The sequence below is a fragment of the Cupressus sempervirens genome, chromosome 9, assembly GCF_028749045.1.
Source record: "Cupressus sempervirens isolate cs-2001-9-10 chromosome 9, ASM2874904v1, whole genome shotgun sequence".
Lineage (NCBI taxonomy): Eukaryota > Viridiplantae > Streptophyta > Pinopsida > Cupressales > Cupressaceae > Cupressus > Cupressus sempervirens.
In genome coordinates, this window is record NC_143126.1 from 358937891 (window position 1) to 358961235 (window position 23345).

The following is a 23345-nucleotide window of genomic DNA, read 5'->3' on the forward strand; positions in this document are numbered from 1 at the left end:
ATCAGCTCATCAATCCTAAGAATGGGATACCTATTTTTAATTGTTTTCTTATTCAGTGCCCTGTAATCAATGCACATGCGCATCGTCCTATCCTTCTTCTTTACCAATACTACTGCTGAAGCAAAGGGGCTCTTACTGGGGCTGACATGCCCCATCTCCAACAAATCCTTAATCGCCTTCTCTATCTCATCCTTGTGTTTCTTAGGATGACGATAGGGAGTAATCATAACTGGTTTGGCTCCCTCCTTGAGCTCAATAACATGTTCCATCCCTCTGTCAGGAGGAACCCCATGAGGAATATCGCTAAATACTTTAGCATGTCTGTCAAGTATCTTCTGGATATCTGGTGGATGACTCTTTTCTTGTGGCTCTGGTGAAGTTGGCATAATGTAGCACTCTGCCGCCCACTCTATGTCATCATGACGAAAAAGTCTCTGCATTCTCCTCAAGGATACTACTCTGCAACCTCCATCTGAAAGTCCTCTAAGTACCACAGTTCTACCCTCATGCTGGAATCTCATCTCCAATTTCGCTAGATTGAGTGTGAACTCAACTAGTGAAGCCATCCATGTCATGCCGAGGATGACATCATAATCTCCCATGTCCACAACATAGAACTCATCCTCCAACTCGTAGCCATCTCCAAACCTGATGCGAAGATTAGATATCTTCCGAGTGCATAATAACTTATCACCGTTAGCCACCATGACTCTAAACCCATCATGCTCCTCTGTCTGTAACCCTCTCCTGGCTACCAACTGTGCATCTATGAAGTTATGTGTAGCCCCAGTGTCAATAAGAGATATCACTTTCTGCCCCTGTATAGTACCCTGACCTTAAATGTGATTGCCTTTTGGGCCCCTATCAAGCGTGCCAACGATCTATCATCCTTAGGAATGTTGCTCTCCTCTTTAGTGTTACCCTCATCTAAATCGGAGTGCTGATCCTCCCCTTCTGACTCTGACTCTTCTGCTGAAAAATACTCTATTTGATTTGCCTTAGCCTTGAGAGAACATTTATGAGATAAGTCCCAAAGCTCTCTACAATGGAAGCACAGCTTCTTCTTTCGAAGTTCATTCAAGGTTTCATTGTCTAGTCCTTTTGATCCTTCTTTGGGTTTGCTATACTCTTTCTGAAACGGTTTTTTGTCTTTGTCCTTGTGGTAGGAAGAAATTGTTGAATGGTTTTTTCCTTTGTATACCGAAGGGGCTAAATCTCGTGCCTTTTTAGTTGCTTCAGCTAAGGTGAGTGGATCATGTTCCTTCACCCAACCTCGTAATGGATCAGCAAGACCATCACAAAATAACACCACCAATCTCCTAGGAGAGATGTCAGTAACAAGTACAGACAAGCACTGAAACTCGGCAATGTAAGCATCCATAGAACCTGACTGTTTTAACTGTGCTAGCTCCTTGAAATGTAACTCGGGATCCTTAGTGTCAAATCTCTCAATCAATGTTTCGGTGAATTCCTCATAGGATGTAATTTGATTATGCCCCAAAGTCACCATGCCATGATGCCACCATTCATGTGCAATGCCATCCAAGTGCATAGCCGCATACTTGATAGCCTCCTCCTCAGGCATAGGATTTAGCTGCAAGTATGTATCTACCTTCTGCACCCAAGCTCGTGCAGTCATCTTCCCTGAAGCATCATAATAAGGTAAAGAAAGTTTTCCAACTTTCTTCCTCAGCTCAAAGTTTTGATTCCTCCCTCCTGCTCTAGGCATGTGTCTCATCCTCAAGTCCATATAATCTCTGAGGGAAATATCCGCCTGAAACTCCGGTCCACTAGCCTCCCAGTCCCTCCTGAACTGATCCTGTAACTCGGTAATCTGCAGTTCGTTTACTGGTTGAACCGGATCTCTGGGTGGGAAAGTGGGTAGAAGAGGTCTCGAGCTCGCAGTCCGCGCTGGGCGTGCAACGTGTCTAAAGTTATCAGCCTCATTCCCATTGTTGTCGTGTCCATTATTACCATTAATGTTATTCTCAGGACCATTGTTGTTGCCTTGGCCTCCATGGTTATTGTTTCCCCCGTTGTTATTGTTTCCCTCGTTGTTATTGTTTCCGTTGTTGGCATCACCTGGATTAATATTGACACCCATCTGTCTAGCCATGAGCTGCAACATCATGTCCATTCGCCTATTTTGCTCCTGCTGCATACGCTGCCCCTGCTCTAATGTATCCAGTAACTGTCTGAATAGTACCTCCCCCCGATCTGGACCAGCATTTCCGCCTCCGCCTAATCCTGTATTCCTATCATCTCGATCACCCATATTATTGTCCTGATCAAAGAATATCTCCTCTGTGTCTGTATGGTTGGATTCAATGTCCACCTACACGGATGTACTAGACTGTTTGCTTTGCAAGTCTGAAATCCTATTTTGTCTTGCTCTGGTATCGCGGAAATTATAAGACCCCTGTCGCATGCTCAAACATAAATGCTTAGTCTGTGTTTTTTATTTATTTCTGATTTTAGTGTTTTGACATTTCGTCAAACACTTTTTCCCTCTATCCGGCTGTTCCAAATTCCCTATAAGACCTCCACAGGATGGCAGGACTTATAGCTCTGATACCATTGTAGTGGGCACCCCTGGAAGTCCCAAAAAAACTAAACCAAATTGCTGAAAGGAATTACGTCAAACAGTTTGCATTTAACTTCTTATTTCTCCGTTTAATGTTTTAAACCCCTTATAACTCTGGAAATCAAACGTTTATTTGTTTGTTGTGTTTCGTGCATGGAATTGGTATCATACAACATAAACAAGAAAGAAACTACAATGATATGCAAAGTGGAAATGAACTGTTGCTAATAAAATGTTATTTTCAAAATTCATAAAACCAAATACATGGCAGATTTATCAACTCACTAATTACTTCAGCAGTATTGACATAATACTCCAGCCCATGCTTTCGAACTTGCTGCTACAATACTTTGTCCTTCAATCAGTCCACTACCTTCATAATACCATTCCCTCAAAGCGGCATAAGCGTCAGACAAGTAGTGAAGAAGATATGAACAGAATACCAAATCTACCTGTAGCCGGAAATGCAACTAAACTGCCTGATAATGAAGCCAATAACAAAGAATTCCAAAGGCCAAACCCCAAGGGAATGACGTCTAGAATGTTACAAGAGAGGAGGATAGACGTCCTCAAATGCCAAGAACGGAGCTGCAACTCACACACCAATTTCTTCTCATATTCAACCTGCCTAATGAAGCCACAAATGCTTCCTTTTATTCTATTTCCAAGGGTCCGCTCAACTCATATGGGCAATGTGGGATAAAAGATGTGTAATATATAAAACATATATTAAAATACCCCTTATGTCTCCCTTGGGTACACATCACCATAAAATAAATATTAAAGTAACACTTTAATATTTTACAATTAAATTAGACGTTACTTTAATAAAACTTCAGACATTAAAATGTATTAGCAATCGGACTCCGAATAATGCGAGTGATAGCTCATTGAAAAGCTCTCACCGAGGAGTATCGAATCCAATCACCAAAATTGATCTGCACTGTGTCCTGCCGACTTACTAAAAATGGTAAGTATGCTTGAAACTAAGTAAATCAACTTCGTTTTGGCCCAAACTGGAAATGACTAGGCCAAAACACTCCAGGATCCCATTAAACCCTTCGTTAGCCCTTGGGACCATGTAGAACAAGGCTAACACACACACACTTGGTCAACTACTAAAATGGGGACATTACAATTTAAAATTAAATGGGTTGGACTCTACAAGATATGGGAAGTTGGGTATAACGGAGCACTTAAATTGTGGACACTGGACAGAAAAGAAATACCAGATGCCGTAAATGGATCCAAGTTGAAAATATATAGAGAACGAAAGGATCCTCCGCCAACAAACAACTGAACGAAGAAAAGATGTCTGTAAATAATGTATATATGTAGGAAGTGTATATTTTGAAGCGAAGTTAGGATAGTTTAATTTATTAAATTTAAAAAAAAAAAAGTATGTGGCAATAAATAAGAAGTCAGAGGTGATAGTTAGAGAACAAGTGAGAAGGATGAAAATAAATTATGAGGTAGAACCGTATGGCCTCAAAAGAACCTTATTGGAAAAGATTTTAAAAATAAAAAATAATGAAATAATAAACATGATAAAAAGCTAAGCAAGCAAAGTGAGGAAATAAGAACAAAGTAAGAGTTTTGATGACCGTACAACCCCACTAGATGACTGTATGGCCTTATTGAACGATTGTACGGCCTCATTGAACAATCGTACGGCCTCAAATGGAGTTATATTGGAAATAATAATAAAACAAGCTTAAAATTTGACATGACCGTATGGTCCTAGATGCCCGTACGGACCCAAGACTTATGTGATGGAAAAAAATATAATGAAGTAGAAGAAAGGACCGTACGGCCCTATCCCGTACAGACTTGGAGAGCAGTGGAAACAAGCCGTATGGCCTTAAGAAGAGTTGAGAAGAAGTTTACATGACTGTACGGTCTCAAACAAGTAGAAGCAGATTTCACCATACGAATTGTGGCCAGGAAGCAGGAGCAAGCCGTACATAAGAGCTAAATAGGAAGCCATACTAAGTAGGGAAAGTTACAGCTAAAGCAGTACCATCACCTGGGAGGCTGAATCCAATAAAGCCGTACCATAGAAATTGAAGATGTACAGTAAGGAAGCCGGCAAAATTTGTGAACAATAATTGCCATAACAGTGTGACATTTATTCACAAAACGACAAAAGTGTAACAGTTAAGCAAGTCTACAGGAAAGAGGAAGTGGAAGAGCTAACAAAAAAGAAAAAAAAAACGACGACAGATTGAAACAATTCGGAATGAGTACTGCATGATGCCAAAGGGAAGGGTAGACATAAGTAGTTGCCAGAAAGAGTGTGGAATTGGAAGAAAATGACAAAAATAGTGTGTTCCGTGCAGTTTTGTGTGGGTTTCGGAGTGCTAATTTGGTCTTGGCGGCGACCCCACCCTATATTGCGACAGGGAGCACACCTGGGGCGCTACCCCCTGGACCCCCAGTCGTTGCAGATTATCAGTCTAGGAAGTATGACCAATTGATGAGACCTGGAGCTGCGACGGTAGGCATGAGTGTCTATGTGTCAAAGGTGGCACTCAGAGTAGGTGTTTGGGCATGAGGCTGGCCTGGTGGATGCATAGAGAGCTCAGGAGGAGCTGATCATCCAGTTAAAGGCAGTACGGCGACACTTGGCTCAGTGTACCCAGGAGTTGGAAACAGAGAAAGCGGCACGGGTGGCTATCGAGGTAAGCTAAGGAGACAGTATTGTGTTAGCAGAGGCTACAAATGCAATGTGGTTTGGAGACCAATTTGGTGCAGGCATGAGACAAACGTGAAAGTGATGTGGCAGAAGCAGATTTATCTTGTTGTAGTTAGTCAGTGAATGTATTTTGTTGTTAATGGAATTGTGTAATGAATTTTTTTGTATTGTCATTCGGAGACGACCTTTCTTTTGGGGGGGGGATGATGTTGTTGGTAAATGTATCATGTAGCCGACGGGTAGAGTAGTATCCGAATGGGCGCTTGACGCTTGAGTCACCCCTTCAGAAAGGTATATGTACACGTCCGAGATGGACTTTGGAATCATCGATAGATCATTGTAGTCATTGTAATCAGATTGTAATCGGCAAGTGCATGCATGAATAAAGTACCTGTTCTGAATTGAATCGTGTTATACATGTGTTGAACTTCTTACCCTATGCGGTAAACAGAGTCTAGATATTGGAAATAAGGTTACTTACCCTATAGACCCAAACCCCCTGGTTTACTGGTACATGGTCCAAGTACAATTCACTACCTGGTCAAGGTTCAAAATTTTGGACCAAGTTTGAACTTGTGGCTTTACTAGATAGACCTATGCAAACTTGGCTTGCCTAGATCAAACCAAGGTCAAATTGAGCCCTGCGAATGACCAAAAAGTGTGTTTTCTTTGCAAATTCCATATTGTTTTCACATCCTTAATCCTAAAAAGCGTAAGTGAAAAGCTTATGTTGGCTTCTAACTCTCATTTGTGGTGTGCAAGAAAGTTATTTTGTCTTGAGCAAGAGAAAATAGGTGGTTGAGAAAGAGTTTGATTGTGCAAGGAGAAGTTGAAAAATTGGCTTGTGAGCTATCTTGAAGTGCTTGTGCCACATTCCTCCACCTTTGCAAGCTTACAATGAGTGGAAGAGGAAGTCCTTGTTCCATTTTCTTTTTCTTTTGTTTGAACTTTTTTATTTATTTAGCATTCATTGCTAATAAGATCTAGCCATTCTTTTCCCTAAAATCTTTGTCTCAATAAGTACACAATTTCTTGTCTAGGAAAAGGAACTACAATGGGATATACCTCTTCCTCAATAGGCAATACCCAACAAAGAATAGAACCCCATTCTGGTTCTCCTTAGTGGCACACCTACAGCCAAGAGGTATTTTCACAAACACTTGGCATGCATCCTATGAATGACTATGCAATGAGACGTTTTTACAAACATTTGGCATACAAACTGAACAGCTGAATTAAGTTGATTTCCCTTCAATACTTCAATGTTTACAATGATTGAATACTTTGGTAACAAAAAGACATATATTACTTGTCAAATGTATCCATCTACAATTGCCAAATGTAAATACCAAAAGAACCTGGAATAAGTAGCTAAGATGACATGCTTTTTGGCTTTGCTTTTTTCGGATTTGCTTTTTTGGACTACTTTTTCGGATCTGCTTTTTCGGACTGCTTTTTTGCTTTACTTTTCGGATATTTTGTACATCCTACTCTAAAAGGTGGTGCTTCCTGTTGGATGTCAGAGTTGTGATGTAGAAAGGAATAGCTCATATTTTCGTATGATGGGCCATATGTGTGGATACCCTAGAAGAGGAGTCAATAAATGTCCTAGAAATAAAAATACACATGTGCCAAATTCATCATTATTAAAATATAGTGAAAAGAATAAGAGCAAACAAGAGAGAAGAACGTAGGCAAAATACCATTGATGGTTGTAGCAATAAAACTATATAAAAAGCAAAGGGAATAAAATCCACCACAAATGTTGTGATAGAACATCACCTACCCCAACCACCCCTGATTCTCAAAATCAAGCACTTACACACAAAATAAATTGACCACTAGAATCTGCATTCAAAATCAGAGTAGGGAAATTACCAAACTTGATGCAGCAAGATGCTTGTATGCAAATGGGCTGTATTTTAATCTTGTTCACTCTCCATATTTGAAGAGGGTGATGAGAAGCGCAAATGATGCTCCTGCAAGGTATTCAGGCCCCGATTTTGAGAGTTCCAAACCACCTTGTTAGATCAAGAGGTCAAGTTGATTGATGAGCAAGTGAAGCCCATAAAGGATTCAAGGATTGAGATAGGGGTAACAATTATTTCAGAGGGGTGGAAAGACGCCAGCAATCGTCCATTGATCAATATTTTAGTGGTGTCCCCTAAAGGAGAAATGTTTTTTGAAGCAATAGATTGTGAGGGGCAAGTAAAAGATGGGCCATTTATTGCTAATATTCTCATCTCTACCATTCAAGAAGTAGGTACTTAAAATGTTGTCCAAGTTGTAACAAACAACACAAAGAATTGTAGAGTTGCTGGTTTGTTGGTTGAAGAGAGATATCAGCACATTTTTGGACAGCTTGTGCAAGTCATTCACTCGATCTTATGCTACAAAAGATTGGGAAGAGTTCTGAGTGGATCAAAGAAGTGCATGTAGAAGCTGAGGACATCCAAATGTTCTTCACAAAATACCACATGACACAAGGAATATTCAACATGTTCTCATATTTGAAGTTACTAAAGGTAAGTGAACTTGAACTCAAGTTAGTAATTTAATTTCTTTTTAAACAGTATCTTACAATTTCTGATTTTTTGATTGTGTAATGTGTATTCTTCTCTAAAGTATGTATCTAATAGTTGTTGTTTTTGGCTCTATTTTATGTTATAGGTTGTTGAGACACATTTTGCATCAAATTTAATCCTCTTGAGATGACTTATCCCAGTGAAAGAGGTAGTTTCCAATATGATAGTCAGCAACAATTGGGCTATATGGAGGCAAAGCAACAATGAGAGGGCATCCAAAATAAAGCTTAGGATATTGTAACATGTGAAATATCTCATTAAGATCACTGAGCCAATTATGATCATGCTTAGGTATGCTGACATGGATAAACCTTGCCTTGGAGAGATCTACGATGGCATAGGCTCAATGCTTGAGAAGATCAAGCAAATTGTAAATGAAAAAGAGCAAAATCATCAAGAGGTCCTCAAAGCAATTGTTGTAGAACAATGGAACAAAATGACCACTCCTCTAGATTTGCTTGCCTATGCATCAATGCCCAAATACTATAACACCCAATATAGCAATCTATACCAAGAAGGCTACCACCATATATAGATTTAGAAGTGCCCAATGAATACAAGGCAGTATTTGAAAGACTCTTTCTTGATGATAATATGCAAGATTTGATTACGGATGAGTTCACACAATTTGTGGACACTATCTTTCAGTAATAATGCTCTTCATTGTTAATTTAGGAAGGATGTTCATAGTTGGTGGTACCTCCATGGCCAATGATTCCAAACATTGCAGCCCCTTGCAATCAAAGTTATATCACAAGTTTGTTTAATTTTTTTAAAATTACTATTAGTTTACTTTGTCTTCATAAATTGGTAGAAATTATAAAATTCAAGATTAATAATTTAAAGTTTATTTTAATTGGTTACTTTGTCATGTCTTCATAGGTTGCTAGTTCATTTGCACTGGAACAAAATTGGAGCACATATTCGTTCATCCACTTAGTGAAGCACAATAGGTTACAATCAAAAGGAGCAAAGAACTTGGTATTTGTGCATTACAACTTGTGTCTACTCCCACACACGACTAAAGAATACAAAGAAGGGAAGACGAAGAGGTGGGATGTAAATGCAAAGCTAGCAGACATGGATACTTCTAATTCTCGGCTTTCAAATGAAGTTAAAGATTTTGACGCCAATAATATTGTTGTTGCTACTGATTACATTGGCCTTAGCTCTGTTGCTGAATCAACTAATGCCAAAGAACTAAAAGGAAAAGGAGAAAAAGATGTGGATGATGATGATGATGAAGAAGAAGAAGAAGATGAATATTAATAACTTTTTATTCCATTAGTTGAACTTGAAACAATGATACTTGAACTTGTTGTTATGAATCATGATTTAATTTTTAATTTTTTGAATCTTTGAGGTTGAACTTGAAATCTATGATAGTATGATCACGATTCATGATGCTATGATTACGAGTTTAAAGTTTATGGTGTTTTTCTTGTTTAAATCATATGATTGTATGATACTATGTGACATTCTAATTTTAGTATGCTTCTAGACTTCATGAATATGTATACGTATATTTTTTTATAATTTTTACATCTTTTTGTATGAACGAACCCAAATGAACCCAAACCCTTTTCCAAAAAAAAATCGTCACAACAAACCGTTTTAGGTTTTCATTTTCAACATAATTTTTGAAGACTTGTCGTCTACTAAAGCACACACAAGTTGCACAATGGGAAATTTGGATACCCATCGCAGGTCCCACAGAGAAATATCGGTTGCAGGTCGCAGGTTGCCAGTTGCCAGGATTGATATTGCAAGTCATATCTAGATTTTGTTTGGGGTCGGAACATTATTTTCACATGAAACACGTAGGTACTATCTTATTAATTTGGAGTCTGGACTATATTTGTAAGAGTATTTTTAATATAATTGTATTATATATAATATGTTAAGAGTATTTGTAGATATTTTTTAGTTTGTAGGTATCATAATATGGTAATACAAACAAAATAATATAATTGTATATAATATCTGTATACTATTCTGTATTATTATATAGTCTAAAATTTATATTATATATAGACTTTATTTAATAATTTATAAATATAGTATATACTATAAGTATATAATACTATTTTTTATATTTAGTAATTACTTATTTACAATAAAAAAAAATTGCAGGTAGCAGTATCTTGTTATTTAGATTTTAGATATCGTATTTATAAATACAGTCTACAAAATCACAAATATATATATTTGTAAATGTATACTTATAAATTTATATTATGTTATTGTATTAAATTATTAATATTAATTTATAATAATCATTGACAATTGTATAAATTCATAAAATTATATTTAGAATTTAGAGTTTGAAATTTTTTGCTTATTATTTACGATCCATGAATCTAGATATCTATTATCAATAAATCTAGATTTAATTCTTTAATTTTTATAGATTATAATTGTACTAAATTGTTACTTATTATAAGCTTGCTAATTATAATTCATGTATTCTTCCTAGGTTCTCAAAGTCTACCTATTTCTTTACAAGATGGCTAGTGGCAGAAGGAGAGACCCTTGGGATCCCAAGAGCAAAGCAAGGAGATATCCAATGTATCTATTGCTTTAAGCATATGACTTCGAGTATAAGCCAATTGAAATATCGTCTTGCAAAGATTTCAAGCAATTATATTACATTGGGTGATAAAAGTCTTGAAAAGGCTACAAGAGAGGCTTTGACAAATCTTGAAGTGTATGCACAAAACAAGGCAGCAAAAGAGAGGACATCTGAGGCCATGGCAGCTCTAATGGAAGGTTCTAGTTCTACAGGATCACAAACAGATAGAGACACTTTTTCTTCCATTGAACCACAAATACAAGGATCAGGAAATGTGGGCGGGTTTTCATCAGACTTTTGGGTTCCACGAAACAATCCTAGTGCTCAACCCAACTTCTTAGGCATTGCATGGAACAAAGAGATGCATGAGAAAACAAAGATGGTAGTTGCAAGATTTTGGTTTTTTAATAATATGTCATTCAATGCTTGACATAGTCCATATTGGGATCAATTTCACTTCGATTTTTGTGTCTGGTAAGGGATTCAAGCCCCCAACTCATTACAAGGTGAGTGGGTTTTTGTTAGACAATGAGGTAAAAACCATTCACCAGCTTGTGGAAGAGCAAAGAAAAGTTCGGGAACAGAGAGGTTGCACTATTAAATACAATGGATGGACGGATGGCAAGAATAGGATGCTTATCCATTTTGTATTTGTTCTAGGAGGACGATATTTTTAAAATCAATTAATGCCTCTAATCAAGTGAAAAATGCAGAAAATTTGTGCAACATGTTGGATGAGGTGGTATTGGAAGTAGGAATGGCTAATGTCATCCAAATTGTGACTGATAATGTAGTTACATATGTAGCAATCGATAGACTTCTAATGTAAAGGTATTGTTCATTACTTTGGAGCCCTTGTGTTGCCCATTGTCTTGAGTTGCTCCTTGAGGACCTAGGAAAATTGAGTTGGGTGGAAAAGCTGGTTGAAGACGGAAGGAATATTGCAAAGTACATCTACAATCATTTAAGAGCACACTAGCAGTTGTGAAGGTTGTATTTGATGCTAGATTTGGCAAGCTAATGGAGGAGATCATCTGGAAAAGTTTCCAAGTTTTGATTGATGATTAATTTATTAATTTTTGAAATATTGTAATTTGTTTATTTTTGTATAATTGTTTGTCCACATGTTAGTATCGTTGGTGAAGGTTCTACAAATTGTGGATGGGAATAAAAAACCAATGGGGTTTCTATATGAAGCCATGAATATGGCCAAAGAGGCAATTTAGCACTTGTATAGGTCAAATGAGATCAAATATAGACCCATATGGAACATAGCCATGTAGCTACCTACTAATTGAACCCCAAGTTCTGTGTCTCAGACAGTTTTAGAGCAGATGTAAAGGTTCAAATTGGCTTGGACACATCATTTTCAAAGATTGGTTGCTGATTTTGGACCTTCGACACCTCATACATGATGAGTTGTAAAGCTACAAGAGGGAAGAGGGGTCATTGTTTTCTTCTCCTAATTGCAAACGTAGGAGATAGACCCTGCAGCCAAGTAAAAAAGAACATTGTTTAGTTTTATTATGCCATTTATTTCACTCATTAAATTTATTGGAACCTTCAGCACATTATAAATGGCTTTTCTTAATCCATGCAAATCTGTGGTGGGAAGATTATGGTACCACAATGCATAAACTTAAAAAACTTGCCATCTGTATTTTATCGTAGTACTGTAGTGCTTCTTGGTATTGGTAAACATATTCAGGATTGCATGAGAACAAGCAATCTCTCGAGGACAAGTATTCACAGGATTTGATATTAAAAAACATTGAGGGACTCATTTTGGCAATGCTTGGTTTATGCTTGATTATTGTTTCTCTAGGAGAAATTTGGGAAGCTTTGTATTTCAGTTCTGAAACCCAAGGACAGAAACCTTCAGTATTTCTAGGTGGATTGAACAAAAACCCAATTCACTTCTTGGCACATTTGTGATAGAGGTATTTCATTTCTATATGGAAAATAAGATTGTAATGATCCATCTTCATATTTATATTTTAGTCGTCTATTACATGATTTCTCAATGTAATCTATTGGTTTAAAAGAAATCAGTTGCACAGTCAAGAGCCTACAACACAACGGTAATTTGTCAACCTCTCATCTGGGAGGTCTCAAATTCAAGTCTACTTCAGCTGAACACATATTAATAATTAATCTTAACAAATAATAATAATAAATCTAGGTTTCGGCTCACTAACAATCAAAGAAAAATTATTACTTGCATGTATAACGTTATTTCAATTTTTTGTGGTTCATATAAGAAAAAACTTGAAATTAACATCCTAGGGGGGTATTACACTCATTCGAATCAAATAGGGTTTGCCTCTTATTTTAATTTATTGAATTTGCTAAGTTTAATTCTTTATTCTCCTCACCTAGGAGTTTGTCCATATGAGGATCTAATTTGTCATTAACAAGTGACCCAATTTTAAGTTATAATTTATTCTAATTCATCTTCTAGTTCTGACATGACCCCATTATTATAACTTATTATATGTGATTATAATAATCAATTTACTATTATTCTACGAGTAAATTATCTTCACCACATAAATGGCTTTTCTTAATCCATGCAAATCTGTGGTGGGAAGATTATGCTGCCACAAAGCGTAATCTTCAAAAGCTTGCCATCCAAATTTTATCGTTGTCTTGTAGTGCTTCTGGTTGCGAGAGAAACTCGAGTACTTTTGAGAACATACACACAAAGAAGTGCAATAGGTTGACTTAGAAGTGTTTGAACGACTTGGTTTATGTGTGGTACAACCTTCATTTGCACGAAAATAAGTGTAATGGATACCCCCAAAATCTGCTTACAAATATTCACAACTATATGGTAATTTTATCAAACACTTAGCTTGCAGTCTTCGTTATATGCTAAAACCCTTATGGCTCTAAAAGGTTGTATGTATCGTGTTGTGTTTGGCACATAACATAAATATAGGAATTGAAAAAGCATAACATATATTGCAGAAATAACCAGCACACTATATTTATATTGATTTCCAAAATTTAATAACAAGTGCAAAGCTGACTCACTAAATACTCTAACAATAAATCAGAACAAGCATTGTTTACATCAAATAGTCGAGGGCATGGCCCTTGCATTGACCTACTGCAACAATATACAACTGCTACAGTAACTTGCTATAGTAACTCGGTTGCTAGAGTGAAACTGCTACAGTAACTCGGCTGCTACAGTGACTCGGCAGCTACAGGAACTTGGTTGTAGCTGGAAATGCACCCAATCTGCCAGATATAAAGCTAATAGCAGTGAATTCCAAAAGCCAAATCCCAAGGGAATGGAGTCTAGAATGTCACATGAGAGGATAGACGTCCTCTAATGCTAAGAACAGATCTGCAACTCACACATCCATTTTCTTCTCATATTCAATCCGCCAAACAAGGGCCACAAGCTCGCCTTTTTATTTCTACTTCATAGGGTCGACCCACTTTTCACAAGCAATGTGGGATAAAGTGTTCTAAAATAAAATAACACCTTATATCACCCTTGGGCTTCCCTTTTCCAACACACAACCCAACATGAATAATATTAAAGTAACACTATTATTTCCACATTTAATTAAAATGTTACTTTAATAAACTTTGGAAATAAAATAGTAATTGGGCTCGGAATAATATGAGTGATAGCTCGTCAGAAAGCTCTCATCGAGGAGCATCAAACCCAATCACTAATTCTGGCATTGCCCATGTCCTACTAACTTATTAAAAATAGTAAGTTTGCCCAACACCATGTAAATCAACTCCGTTCTGGCCCGAACTGGAAATGACTAGGCCAAAACATCTCAAGATCCCACTGACCTCTTCGTTAGCCTCCAAGACCACGTAGAAATAGGCTAACGGTCACACAACTAGACAACTGCTAAAGTAGGGACATTACAAAAAGGTGCAAGGGCTAGCTTCATATTAAGCACTTTGGATGACATTGATCCATATTCAGCAGATTGGATTGTTCCTCTTGATGGTAAGGATGCAAATATGCATGTGGGTGATCCTTTATTGACTGATCAAGCTAGCTAAGATTGAGATAGAGGAAGATGATTGGGATGTGGAAGTCTCAGCATGTGAGGAGAAACATGAGCTTGGTCATCTATCAGAGGCTTTTGTTAAGCCTGAGGCACCTATTGAGTATGTTGCGATTGCAAGTATTTTAATGCCACCTACGCAACAACATTGATCACTTTTGACCTTTATTCATAGACACAAATTATGATTTCTACTTCTAGTTTTCATTGATACTAATACTTGAACTTAATATGTATTCAAAAATTGTAGTTTCATGAAGTTTGACTTCTATATGTATTGAACTTATTTTAATTCAGATGTTGTACTTGTTTTTGTTATATGATTCTATACTATGTTAATCTACTAAGTTTTAATTGCTATGAATTACTATTTAACTCAAAACTTTGATTAATATATGGTGGATATCTCAAATCAATATGTTCTACAAATTTATTGTATGTGTTTATTAGAATATATTAAGAAATTGTATATTTTCATGTTCGATAAGAGTGCCAATTTAATGCTGAATGTTTCGCTGAGTTTTTGCCGACTCCGAGATTTTTAAAACTTTTGGGTCAGTTGAGATATTGCCAAAACCGAATTTTTCAACTATGGTTCAAACAATAATATGCTGATCGGTTTTGATGACACAAGGACATTGATATGCTCTATGAAAGTAATCATGGTAGGAAGCACACCTTGTTTTAAGAATGCGTTGATATATATGAAGTTGTGAGTATGAATCCTTTTTTTTTTCAGTTTAGCTAGGAGTTGATGGCATGATGGTGAGTGCTACATATAGCCATTCTTGAATTTGGGGAGCGTACATTGACAAGTTCTTACCAGAGGTTGACAATAAATGCATTCCTGAAAATAAAAAATCAGATTTTGCGGATGCCATTTGTTGTGGCAAGGTTGCAAACTTGTTTTTATGTGCTAAGCAGCTTCCAGACTGTAGTGTTGACAAAGTAGAGCAGCAAAAGCATGATGGGTATGAGTCCAATATATGTGAGCATCGGTATTTACAAAAAGGAGGTACTTATCAATTTGATTGCATTTTGAGGAGTGCATATCATTTCTCTCTCAGCACACAAGTTCAGGAGTTGACTAGGTTTACGATGACAAATAAAAGGAGATTGAATCATTGGTATATAGAAGGTTATACTTCATCATGGTATGGAATGTACTCTCCTTTAGAAAGAGAATTTACAGCTTGCAGGATTTTCAGTTTGCAATCAGATGACAGTCATGATGGGTTATAGAGATGTAAAACTAAGAAGCCAGTCTTCAAGCAACGGGAGTGACAGTCCTCCAAATTGGCGATCTTATTGATAAATGAGTTGCATATGAGAAAATTGTTTCTTAGTGTGGCAGGTTTTGGTTTCAATTGTCCCAGAATGTGCAATGGAGCTGTTTGTAGATTTCTATGGCATCTTGGAATTGGTAAACATATTCATGATTGCATGTGAACAAGCAATCTCTTGAGGACAAGTATTTACAGAATTTGATATTAAAAAACATTGCGGGACTCATTTTGGCAAAGCTTGGTTTATGGTTGTTTATTGTTTCTCTAGGAGAAATCTGGGAAGCTTTGGATTTCAGTTCTGAAACCCGAGGACAGAAACCTTCAGTATTTCTAGGTGGATTGGACAAAAACCCAATTCACTTCTTGGTGGATTTGTGATAGAGGTATTTCATTTCTATATGGAAAATAAGATTGTAATGATCTATCTTCATATTTAATTCATATTTCTATTTTAGTCGTATATTACATGATTTCTCAGTGTAATCTATCGGTTTAAAAGAAATCTGTTGCACAGGCAATGGTAATTTGTCAACCTCTAATCTGGGAGGTCTCAAATTCAAGTCAACTTAAGCTGAAAACATATTAATAATTAATCTTAACAAATAATAATAATAAATCTAGGTTTCGGCCCATTAACGATCAAAAAAATTAAATCAGTTGCATGTATAATGTTATTTTAATTTTTTTAGTGGTTCATATATGAAAAAACTTGGAATTAATATCCTAGGGGGGTATTACACTCATTCGAATCAAATAGGGTTTGCCTCTTATTTTAATTTATTGAGTTTGCTAAGTTTAATTCTTTATTCTCCTCACCTAGGAGTTCGTCCATATGAGGATCTAATTTGTCATTAACAAATGACCCAATTTTAAATTATAATTTATTCTAATTCATCTCCTAGTTATGACATGACCCCATTATTATAACTTACTATATGTGATTATAATAATCAATTTACATCTAACTTAGGAAATAAAAAATTGTTTCTGAAATAATCATAGCTTGCTAATTGACAGTCTTCTCATCTGGACCCCAATCTAAATTCTGTCTAAAGGCACCTATCCACTAATGGTGTCTAACCACTATGAGCTAATTGACAGTCTTATTCTGAAATTCAGGCATTCCCCTAAAAAATGGGATTTGTGCCAGAAGTCTCTAGGCTGAACCCGGAGGATTTGTGCCAAAGCAGCGATTATATTATGCACACAGGCATGATGTATCCAGAAGGATCACTGGAGTACATATACCTTCACATACGTAGATTGAAGCTTGCTATTTTCTTTTAATTCAACTTTATGAGAATACTCATAAGAATCTCCAAGAACAGAACCAGACTAAATCAAACATACCCTAAACAAGTATGTTACTCATTCCTGATCTTATTATACCAAAAGTTGTGAGTAAAATACTAAAATGCTTTTGGTCTGTTTCAGCCTAGAGTATCAGGACTACTTTCTGCCTGTAAGACCACTTTGTAAATACCAAAAGATTAGGACTTTGAGTCTTGACATACAGTGACTTTCAAGTTTGAACGCAAATATATTTGACTTTTAAGTATTCCTTTTCTTACATTTATAATATAATTAGAGCAGACTTCGTAATACTTTTATACATTCACATTCTAGTTTGAAAATAAAATGAATTGGTTACAGAGGAGAAATGTTTGTTAGTGATTTGGCAAATTTACATTGAGAATTTAGAAATTTGGAAAGACATACATGTACGAATCACTGGAAGATATCATTATGTTATTCCATGTTAACATATCTCAAATGTAAAGATAACATATGTGCACACTGCATACTTCATATTACATGTCATAGATATCATGAACACAAATATATGCAATGATACATATTACTAAGAGCATTATAAATGTAGTGCAAGTATACAAGAGTATTTATACAATATGTAGTGCAAGAATATAAGAGCATTTATACAGTTTATGATATGTATATGTATATATTAAATATGCATCAAAAAAATTAAATTGCAGATTGTTGACAAATATGCTGGTTCATATGAGCAACCAATGAGAATAACATAAGATCAATAATACCTCCATTTAAGCATAGAAAACATTTCAAATATCCACAATAGCAACCAACAATAGAAGACCAAGAGTTGCAATATAGAATTCAAGCTTAGATAATCCATCAACACTAGAAGACAATAGAACACCAAGACTTGAAACATAGAATACAAATCCACAGTGGATGTCCATCTAGGGTTAAGTATCCACAATGAGAACCCAACATTTAGCAAAGTAAGCTCAACCAATTCAACATATATGCACGAGTAGATATATGTGGGTGTCAATGTTGCATTTGGATGTACAAAGGTGCGTGTAGGTGTGTAAATGTTGCTGTGGGAGAGAGATGGGGGGAGGGCGGGGAGGAAAACAGAAGAAAGAAATTATATTCATGTCCACAGCAATTTACAACGGAACATTCTAGAAAAAGAAGCCTAGGAAGGCCCCACAAAGGGCGAGAACAAAAGCAAAGGAAAAAAACAAGGGACCAACAACACGAGTGGTTAAGAAAATTCTGTAGAAAAATGCAGCTCAACAAGGACCATTGAACATTAATGGTGTTCACTGGTGCCATCATTGATCACTATGAAGGGGCCGATAAGATATGATAATGCTCACTGGCAAGTGTCGAGGCCCACTAGGGTTAAACAAGATACCCTCCCTAGGATCACATCTAACATCTATGACAGCAGTAACTCATGTAATAGAGAAAAGCATTTAATATGCATTTGCCGCTATGGCCTTGAGGGGGTCAAGGAGGAGTAGATCCATGCCAATAAGAAGTTGAAACACACTACTGAAAGGAATTAGAAAGGAATTAGGATCATAATATTGAGAGGGAAGTCACTAATGTAAAATGTATGGTAGACACAGCCTCACAAGTCTAATAGATCAATAAAAGAACTAACAATATCCAATGACATTTAGAGACTTTTTGAGCTCCTCGATCTATGCTAAGGGGTGATCACCTCCCAAGGTAAACAGCCAAACATCATTAGACTTTCTAAAGAAAGTAGAAATTGTTGCCTAAAACCCTACTATGAGAACTACATAATTTACCATCCTCCAACTACAAGAGATTATTTGCATTAAAAAAAAGTTTTGAACTAAGTGACAGAGGAGTGATCTAGGTGACCTCAACTCTAGTGATAGTCACTTCCAAAGAAAGCAGATGACTAGGAGCTTCCAAGGATTACATGAACGTAGGTAATTTATCAATAGAGATGTCTATAGAATGAAGAAAAGAACTAATCTCAGGTGTCGGCAACAACAGAATTGTATTGGGCCCAAGGAAGCAATCCTTTAAGCAAAATGAAGACCTAAGTATGGATAACCCTGAAAAAAGAAGAGATCTTTCACAGATCTAAGTTTATTAATGTAGAAAGTGAGCCAAAATATCGGCTTGAGACACAATGGCTAGGCACCAAACTCAACCTAGGCAACGCTTGGAAGAATAGTTCACTTGCACCTAATAAAGTATCAAAACATGAAAGTTTGGGGCCTCTCAACTAATCCTAAGCTATCCCCCTAAACCTCAAAGCCACGCAAAACTGTAGATTTGATTGTGGTATCAAAAAAGTGCATCTTTTAAGGGATGTCCTAGAAGTGGATATCGAAGCACTAACATTCCAATATTTGAGAAAGGCATATCCCTTGCAAAGCCATAAATGTGATGCAAGCCTCATATCAAAGGAGGGACCAAAAAATTGGACCCCCAAGTATGTGCAAGTACATGTAATTTCCAAGGTTGGTGCCTTCTAAAAGAACAAGATGTTGGCAGTGGGCCAGCGTCCCTCGCAAGATTCGCTACATGGCTTAAACCACCGCCTGTGGTTCTATAAGACTATTGGTTGTGTCAGGCATTAAAAAGTTGATCTTTTGGTGCAACGGCGACCCTGTCCTGTCTAACAATTTGTATCAAAGCTTGGTCACAGGTTCGAATCTTGCAGGCCATGGCAAGTGACAATGGGAACGGGATTGTTGGCAGTGGGCCAGGATCCCTCGCAAGATTTGCAACATGGTTTAACCGCCTCCTGTGGTTCTATAAGACTATTGATTGTATTGGGCATTAACAAGTTGATCTTTTGGTCCAACGGCAACCCTGTCCTTTCTAACACAAGAATCTAAAATGTAGACGTTTAGAAATATTGAAAATCACCGCCACAAGTTGGTGTTGCTCACAAAAGCTATCAAGTAGTTGTTCTTCACAAAAGCTATCAAATAAAAGGGTGATCTACTATGAATATCTACTGAGGAAGACGATTAAGAGTCTCTTCCTTTCTCCCCTTATTATTCTATGTTCTTTTTCAAATTTTGTTTGGGTGAATGAGAGTAGAAAGAATGTGGATGCAAGATGAATGATGGGTATAATTTCCTTCAATCCTCAGTACCAAGTCGAAAATAATCATTTGTTGGCATGGCATTCATAAAATGATTGTTTATAGCAGAGGAAAGGCTGTTTTTTAAGACTACAATAAGATTAGAGCCATATCAAAAGTTTTCTCTTTGACAAGGCATCAATTCCCTTCCAAAACTCACTTGAAAGAAAGAGGGAACACTTATATCTTTTTCCTTTATAATAAGATTCGACATGAATGCATTTGAAAAAATTGATAATGACCCATTATTCAATTTGTATGAAAAACAGTAGTAAGTTATCCTACAATAGTGGCTCTGAGAAAATGAAACTGTTTGGACACTCTAGGCATTGATGACTGGTGGATGTACCTATCTCCACTCAATTAGTGATCTGCATGAATGAGAAGAAAGAGTGGAAGGAGATGAGCTAGATAAAGCAACTGTCCATGGTTCCGAATAATTGCTTCTGTGAGTTTCTGTTAATGCAGACACTGGAATCTAAGATGATACACTTTTCCATGAGATCACCTACATATGCACTTGTGTTGTAGTTTTACCAATGAAATATGTATGTGATGGTACTATAATACTCCTAGATGCTTGGCCATAATGGAAATCGCTTGACTGATACATAATTGAATCTTCATTCTCGGACACAAAGGCAAGACTATGAAGATGTTGCTGAACAAGTAATTCATGACTGAGGTCAACAGAGAATTCGTAATGGATAAAGGCTTCCATAACTACGAGTGAAAAGCATTGACAATCCTTTTTCATTAAATTTGAGGCCCCAATCAAGAGTGCAAAATTGATTGAGGATCAGTATTGTCACTATTTTTTCAAGGCACCAATTCTAGCTGAAGTTAGCTTTGGCAATATGTTTGTGTGTGTTTGTACAATTAGAGCACCACAATATGCAAGTCCTGCAGAGCTTTAAAGGAATTGTTTTGATTACCTTGTTAGAGATCTCAAGAAAATAACATCTTCCCTATATTTATGTATATTCTTACCATAAAGAAATGCATGAGTCCTAAATAGCCTTACAGAGAGTCTGATTACCTTGTGACGTGTCTCAAAAAACTTGATAACTTCTTCCATATGATTCCGATAAAATCCCTGCAGAAGGGATTCCATTTATTGGTCTTAGAGAAGAAAACGGTACCATTCAACATTAAAAGTTTTGGTCTGAAGCATAAAAGTGATTGGAATAGTCATTGCATAAGACTACTGAACATGGCAAATACAAGAGAGTTTAGAAGTCTACATACCTCTACATATCCAAGTAAACCAGAACTGAAGTCACCAGCAGGAAATCCCATAGCAATTATGTTTTCAGTAATGTAGGTCATATCCAAATCAAAACCGCCTTCCTGAACAGTAAAAATTTAAATGTAGTATAAAACAGATTTTTTTATAGTGACATTGCTGTTAGTGACAATCTTCTTTATTCCAATAACGTCTCCAATTGTCTTCAGCACCATGAATGTAACATAATTAAACTTTTTGAAGTTCATATTAACAAAAAGTCCGAATGACATAAAAATAGGTTAAAATTCCAAACCAAAGATGATCTCAGAATGACAATCACCACTACAGTCATAGCCTCTGGAATAAATAATTTCCATGGCCTTCCCCATGCAATGAGGTCTTGATCAAAGTCTAAATATAGTTCAAATATCAGATTATCAAAATCTGAATAGATACCACATTTATCTACAGTCAGTAGATAGTATAAAGAGTGAAACATTTGCATCAGCGATCCGTAAATTCACAAGATATACTCTTTGCTGATTCAATGAACTTGATACCAAAATTCATTATACAAAGCTTATTTGAAATGTTATATGCAACTAAATGGCATGCATCCTTATTTAGGAATTAGAATATGTGAATGTTCAACAAGTATGTCACACCCCCTGCCATTAACTACATGAAGTACCTTTCCATACTAAGAATCCACTCATTCTGTTCAATCGCCACAATAACATGAAGAAAATAACTTAAAATTCAAAATCCACACAAACATATAAACAATACTCACAGTTCCATGATTTACGGAGAAGATACCCAACATAGGAAAATTCTAATATGAGACCGATTGTCTCCTGGGTTCAGTGCTGAGCTATACAATCAAAAGTTGAATCTTTGCTCTCTGTTTGAAAATAAACATTGATGGATATTAAACAGTTAATGGGGTTCTAAATAAAGGAATGCAAAACGTTTCGTCTTCTTCTGTTAGGCTCATTGGAGGGTTGAAAAAGCAAACAAGGGCCGCAGGTGGCTAGGAATGGCTACCTAAACAAAGTCAATTCATGTTATTTTGTCCTGATGGAGTCCAAACTATTCAGAGTATTCTCTGATCAATCACCTGCAAAGACAAATGGATACAAGAGTAGGCAAAATGCAGCAAGGCCATAATTTCTTTGCATGCTAAAGATGAATACATATTTAGTAAGTCAGATAGGCTCTCTGGAGGTGGGGAAGAACTCAAACAATGTCGGCCTCAAGAGGCACAACAGCTATTTGGCAGCTCCACTATGAACTCAATGAGGTTTGGGACATTTCCATTTCTAAACTAGCCAAAAACATCAATAGAGAATTTATTTAACCAGTCCTCTCTATTCAATATTTAAAAAGTATGTGCAGGTATGAGCATCAGAAAATAATGAACCAATTTAGAAACATGCATGTGGAAATAAGCATCAAATTTTGCATAGTTGGCAACTCTACAGTACCTAAATCTCGCATAAGCTACATTTAAATCCCTAAAAGCACATGTATGTAGCTGGGGAAGAATTCAAAAACTGTTGAACTTGGTGAGAGAATTGCATTCTCTCAGTTGCAGTGAAAATTTTATGAGCAAACCACAAAAAGACTTCAGAAGACCTATGCATTTACCTAGTTTCCCCTTTGAAAACCTATCACCCATATGAGTGTCAGGAATGAATGAACTGCTTTTCCAATAGGCAAGTAAAAATAACCAACAGATTTTGCATATCTAGAAACTCCACAGTAAACGTATCTAACAGAGTGTACAATTAATGTCATATTAGAAAACATATACATATGAAACTAAGAAATGACACATAAAACATGCATCAACGCAGGTATAAAACAGGCATAATCACCTCAAGCAATCGGAGAATTTGTCGTGAACATCTCAAGAGTAATTCTGGTTCAGACCAATCA

At 36.5% G+C, this 23345-nt stretch overlaps 1 protein-coding gene across 2 annotated transcripts in view; it reads right to left on the reverse strand.

The window, feature by feature from the left end:
* The window catches only part of PEN2 (PTEN 2), a 136265-nt gene that overhangs the window by 60129 nt on the left and 52791 nt on the right, over window positions 1-23345 (reverse strand). For both annotated transcript variants that reach the window (XM_089800104.1, XM_089800105.1), the window contains 2 exons: window positions 21425-21526; window positions 21216-21272 (listed from right to left, as the gene is read on the reverse strand). In XM_089800104.1, the coding sequence (XP_089656230.1) occupies window positions 21216-21272; window positions 21425-21526 (159 nt within the window). The remainder of the gene's footprint in view (window positions 1-21215; window positions 21273-21424; window positions 21527-23345) is intronic.